Source organism: Pipistrellus hanaki (assembly GCF_964339955.1).
Source record: "Pipistrellus hanaki genome assembly, chromosome: 16".
NCBI classification, from domain to species: domain Eukaryota; kingdom Metazoa; phylum Chordata; class Mammalia; order Chiroptera; family Vespertilionidae; genus Pipistrellus; species Pipistrellus hanaki.
In genome coordinates, this window is record NC_140518.1 from 38,793,990 (window position 1) to 38,799,524 (window position 5,535).

At 64.0% G+C, this 5,535-nt stretch overlaps 1 protein-coding gene across 4 annotated transcripts; it reads right to left on the minus strand.

Moving 5' to 3' along the window:
- Positions 1–222: 222 nt before the first annotated feature.
- HES7 (hes family bHLH transcription factor 7) lies at positions 223–4,976 on the minus strand. 4 transcript variants are annotated; one of them, XM_084863797.1, is made up of 6 exons: positions 4,880–4,976; positions 3,391–3,446; positions 2,579–2,674; positions 2,177–2,284; positions 1,936–2,023; positions 223–1,632 (listed from the first exon to the last, which is right to left on the minus strand). In XM_084863797.1, exons 2-6 carry the CDS (start codon positions 3,430–3,432, stop codon positions 1,181–1,183), a joined length of 786 nt encoding a protein of 261 aa, XP_084719923.1. In that variant the 5' UTR covers positions 3,433–3,446; positions 4,880–4,976; the 3' UTR covers positions 223–1,180. The 4 variants fall into 4 exon arrangements, with proteins under 4 accessions (XP_084719923.1, XP_084719922.1, XP_084719924.1 ...); XM_084863796.1 differs by lacking the exon at positions 4,880–4,976 and having other exon boundaries at positions 3,391–3,558; XM_084863798.1 differs by lacking the exons at positions 2,177–2,284; positions 4,880–4,976 and adding an exon at positions 2,395–2,439 and having other exon boundaries at positions 3,391–3,558.
- Between the last annotated feature and the right edge of the window lie 559 nt (positions 4,977–5,535).

The following is a 5,535-nucleotide window of genomic DNA, read 5'->3' on the forward strand; positions in this document are numbered from 1 at the left end:
GCCTAAATCCAGCGCCTTAGACCGCTCGGCCACGCTACCTGCGTGAAGTAACTGTTATCCCACAGTCCTCCTAAGAGACTATAGAAAAGTAAGCTAGAAATGGTTGTATTAAATTGGCTGGTCTTCTTTGGAAACCATCTAGATTCAGAACTGCAGAGCAGCAGACAGGCCAAAGGAAACAAAGACACACCGAAATTTACAACGAAATGAGTTTATTTTGATGGGTGGGGCCACATCTGGGAGTGGGGTGCGCCCGGGCTGGAAGCATCCCCCAAGCAGGCAGCCGGAGCTCTGTGCTCGTCCCCTCACTCATATTCTGTTGCTCTCTCTCCCTGTTTCTTCCACCCACGTGCTCCCGCGCTCCCACCTGGCTCACCTGCTTTGCGCCCGCTACCTCTCCCAGGTGGGCCTCTGCGGTCCTACCCGCGAGCTCTTGGTATGCCCCTCCGTCTCCCCCTCCCCCATCCAGCATCCGTATGCCGTCAGACGCCGCCGCCAGTTAGCGGGCTCTGTGGCGCAATGGATAGCGCATTGGACTTCTAGTGACGAAAGAGCGATTCAAAGGTTGTGGGTTCGAATCCCACCAGAGTCGATTTTATTTCAACTTTTTTTTTTTCCTTTTCTGTTTTTTGTGTTTTTTTTTTTTTCTTTCTTTCTTTCTTTTTTACCCCAGCTAAAGGTTCCCGTCCCTTCTCCCCCTATCCTAACTCTCTTTTCCTCCTTTCAGCTCCACTGTCGGTCTCTGCTCTGCTCTCTTCTTTACTTACCTGTCTGCCCTAGGGCTTGGGCCTCGAAGAGCAGGACTGGGGGGACAGGAGACAGAAGGGAAGGGAAAGTAGGCGTGGACGCCGAGATAAAGGCAGGCCCCTGGCTTTGGGACACACGGGGATTTAATAACCATTTTATTCCATGCACTAGGGACTCGAGAAGGGGTTGGGGCTGGGCTGGGACAGAGAGGGTACAATCCTAGACGCAAGGGGGGAGCCGGGGAAAGGGACAGGAACCAGGAAAATATATATTTATATAGATACTCTAATATAGACCACATCTCACCCGCGCGCTGCGCCCGCGCGCCCCGCCGCCCTCCCCAACACCTCCTCGCCCCGACGCCCGGATCCCTCTGCTGCCCTCAGGCTGGAGTCTCTACCCTCCCCCCAGCCCCGCCCCCGCCCCCCAAAGCTTAGGGCCAAGGTCTCCAGAAAGCGGGCGGCGGGGGCGGCGGGGCCTTGGGCGCCCCGTCTTGTCTGTGAGGAGGCGGACGCGGCGGCAGCAGTCCGGTGAGGGGTGCCGGCTCGCCGGGGTCCCCGGCGTGGGGGGAGCAGGGGGACGGGGACCAGGCGCACCCGGGGCTGGGGGAGCCCGGGTGCACGGGGGGGAGCGGGTGCAGCGCGGGGCCGGGCGCCGGGGCGGCGGGGTCCAGCGGCGGGCGCGGGGCGTGGGGCCTCGGATCTCGGGGTTCCGGGCGGGGCGGCTTGGGGCGCAGGTAGCCGTGCAGCGCGGAGAAGAGCTGGGCGCGGGCGGCCGGGCTGGCGTCGTTGGCGAAGGCCGCCAGGCGGAGCAGGCACTCTCGGAAGCCGGACAGGTAGCAGCTGGCAAGCGCCTCGGCGTCCTGGGCTGGGAACCGGGGGACCCCTGGAGCCGCGGGGCGGGCGCGGCCGACGGGAGGACGGGCGGTCAGGGCAGGGGCCCGGCGGGGGGCAGGGGCGGGGCGCGGAGGGACCGAGGCCGGACAGGCGCGCAGGGACAGGAAACCAAACGCACGGACAGAGAGAAGGCGAGGGAGACACAGAGACAGACACCGCGGGCGTTATTAACCTCGCCTCGGAGCACAGCCTGCCGCCCCCCAAGCCCACCGTCCGCGGCAGAGCCCGCCCCGCCGGCCCCGGCCCGGGCCCCGGGGACCCCCCTCCCGCCGCTGCCCACCCCGCGCTGTACCCGGGGGCTCCACCCGGCTGCGCTCCCTCAAGTAGCCCACGGCGAACTCCAGAATCTCCGCCTTCTCCAGCTTCGGGTTCCGGAGGTTCTACAGACGGGAGGGGAGGGCGCAGACAGGGGGGCGGGGAGAGAGGGGAAAGTGGCAGGGGGAAGAGAGGAGGGGGGGCGGGGGCTGGGGCTGCCCCCGGGGCGCGTGTGCGATCCCGGATGCGGAGTGGAGGTGACCGAGCGCGGTCCTCACCCGCCCGGAGATGGAACCGTCCAGCCCGAGGGCGTGACACCGACCCCGCACCGCGCGGAGGGGGCACTGAAAGCCGCCAGCCCAGTGAGCGGCATCACCGCCCTGCGGCTGTGGGGAGGGGAGGGAAAGGGAGGAAGAGGGGGAGTTTGCAGACCCCGAGGTGGAAGCAGACCCGCCCTGGAGGGAAATGGGCAGAGCGAGGTGTGAAACTTACAGACCCGAGAGGTGGCCACGGAGGTCGCGTTCTGGGAGCGAGAAGGGGTCTGGGGTGGGATTCCAAGGGCGGGACTCAGGTAAGGAAGCCTCGGGACCGGGGTCGCCAGTGCAGCCAGCATGTGTCCCCACCCCAGCGGGAAGCCCTGGGGCGCGAGGACGGGGCGCGGGGGGTCCGGGAGCACTGACCTGGTCCCGGGTCTGTTCCAGCAGCAGCAGCCTCAGCTCCTCCAGGCTGCGGTTGATGCGATCCCGGCGCCGCTTCTCCACCAGCGGCTTCAGCATCTGGGGCGGCGGGAAGGGAGAGCGGGAGGACCGGACCAGGACTCAGCGCGGCCTCCCCCTCCCCCCGAGAGCCCTGAGAGCCGGGGCCCGGCCCGTGGGGTGCCTCTCCGCTCCCCCGTCTTGTCCCCGCTCCTCCCCTCCCTGTGTCTCTCCTCTGTTCTCTCTACTCCTCCGCACCGCGCCGTCTCTCTCTGCTTCAGTGGAGAGACCTCTCTGCGCCCAGACACGCGGCCACACGGTGCCGGACTCAGAGCGGCGGCCTGAGTGTAGAAAGGGGGACACCGAGCGGACCGCCCTCCTCGGCTCCCTCGGACCCGCGGCGCGGTCCCCGCTCTGGGCCGGCGCTCACGTCCTCCGCCCGGGCTCGGGCCTCGGGAGCCGGTGCCCCGGGGCCAGTGCGTGTCTCCCTTTATTCCCGCTCCGCTCCCTGCGCCCCGCGCCCCTCTCGGCTGTTTCCCTCCAACACCGGCCCCTCCCACGTCCCCGAGGCCGCCAGCTGCCACCGCCGCTACCCAAACCCCAGGCTTCTGCTCCTGCTGCCCCCGCCCCCCCACACACACGCCCGCGGGTCCTGCCCTGCCCCGGCCCCTCTTCAGGCTTTGCAGCCTCCTCCCCAGCTCCGGGCTCCGGGTCTCCGCACACCTCCCGTCCAGCCCGCGTCCGCAGCCTCCCTCCCGGCCGGACCCGGGTCTCCGCTCCCTCCTCCCGCCGCTCACCTTGGCGCCGTCCCTGTTCTCCGCTCGATCCCGGGTGACCATCGCTCCTCCGCACCCTGGTGTGGACGAGTCCCCGCTCGCGCTGCGCCTTATATCCCTCAGGGGCCGGGGGGGCCGGGGGCACAGGGCGGACCCGGGCCCCTCCCGGCGCGGCCCCCGGCACGAGGCTCCCGGAAAGGGGCGGAGCGCCCGGGGAGGGGCGGAGAGGAACGGGCCTGGGAGTGTGGGAAATGAGGGGTCAATGGAGCACCAGCTGTTTTAGGGGCCATAAGGCTGTATAAGAAGGCGGGTCCCGGCTGAAGGGAGGAGGTTATTAGAGGGGAGAGAGTTCAGGTGATTTGGGGTCAGAATTTGCCACCAGAAAAAAGAAAAGAAAAAGAATTTGCCACCAGAATCGAATCGCAGCTTGTTTCGGCGATCACTGTACCCCCACTGAGAGTGAAAAAGCAGTTAGCACCCTCGGCTCCTAGCCTGGATCTTATACATCTCCACCCAAAAATGACCTACGTATTTAAAATAGGAAGAGACCTAAAGTGTGCGAGGTGGATCTGTCTAATTCAACTGGAGTTCTGCCTGGAGCGGGGAGAGAAGCTGTTAGGCCGAAGGCAGTCATATTAATTCCCCAGCAGGGAGGGGACCGGGTGGCCCAGAGTCCGAGGGGCCACGGTGACCCGCGTTGTGCGCACTGGGCCAGGCCTGGGCCATCTGTGCTGAGGTTTGTACCAGAGGTCCAGCTCGTCCCTGAGGGACCGAGCGGGGGGAGAAGACCACGGCGTGTTATCAAGTAGCTAATATAGAATCTAAGTAAAGTAGGTAATCGGGAAGAAGATCATCCTGAGGATGTCTGGACCGGGGCGAGGGGAACCTCAAAGAAAAGGTAGCAAAGCACGGGCAGGCGGTGGAGAGATATTTCCGTAATAAATGTATTTGATTCAAAAATGGGGGCAATTCGGGCGTGTGGCTGCCAGAACACCTGACACAAGTGAGCTGGCTCCCAGGAACCTCCTGGTAACTAACTATAGGGGAGCAGGGAGCAGGCAGTTTTCTTAAAGGGACAAGAAAGGGATACAAAATAGGGATCTACACCCACCCCAAACCAAGACCATGACCCTCTGCAGAATGATGCTACTTCAGAGTAAAATGACCCATAAGGTAAACTGAGAGGTTTAACAGGACAGCAAGAGTGCTAGCGACAAGGAGACGTCAAGACAAGGTTGGAGACCAAGTCGGAAGATAGTTGCGGAGTAGGAAACGGATGGGAATCCGCCTAGCCCTCCCAGGGCCCCTTCACAGCCTGATATTTTTCACGGAGACTACCCGGCCAAAGCAGGGGACACAGACCTTGGGGAGGGCGCTCCCATTTGGGTTTAGGGCCCCCAGCAATCCCACCTCCCCCTACCTGGGCCAAATGGGAAGGCAGATGTGTGGCCCCAGTAGCCCCCGCGGCCCCCCTCCTTGGGAACCTGGGCTCAGGCTGAGTTTTTCTCACCTGCACGCGAGGTTTGGGGGCCCCTGGCTGTTCGCACCCGGGTGTGGGGCCGCCCCTGGCCATATGGGGCAACTTTATGGCCCAGTGGTTGTATCCGGGAGAGAGGAAGGATGGCTGGGTTGCTCCACCCACACGAACTATTCAGAGCCACTCTTTCCCTGGGTCCCTTGCAGGCACAATCCGCCTGATCACCGCTCTGTGAACCTCTTATAGGCTCTGGCGGAAGCCTGCCAGAGCGCGCATTGGTGGTTCAGTGGTAGAATTCTCGCCTGCCACGCGGGAGGCCCGGGTTCGATTCCCGGCCAATGCAACACTTCCTTTTTCCCGCCCCACAAAAAAAAAAAGTTTGATATTTCTCTGAGAAGCATCTTTTATTAATATTCCCGCCAGATATTCATATATTACTTTTTTACTCTACCGAAGGGCTTGAGGCTCTGGATGGAGATCTTGATTCCATAACTTCTCACAAGTCCATCCTCCCAAGCAGGGGGTCCTGCTGCCTGGCCCAGCACTCCCTGCGCCCCCAGCCCCCGCGCCCCCGCGGGCGGGACCCTGAGAAAGGGCGCCGCGCCCGGATCCCTGCCCCGGGGGTCCCCTGGGCGCTCCGCGGGGGAGGGGCGAGGTCTCCCCGCCCCGTATGCTCTGTCTCGTTCCCC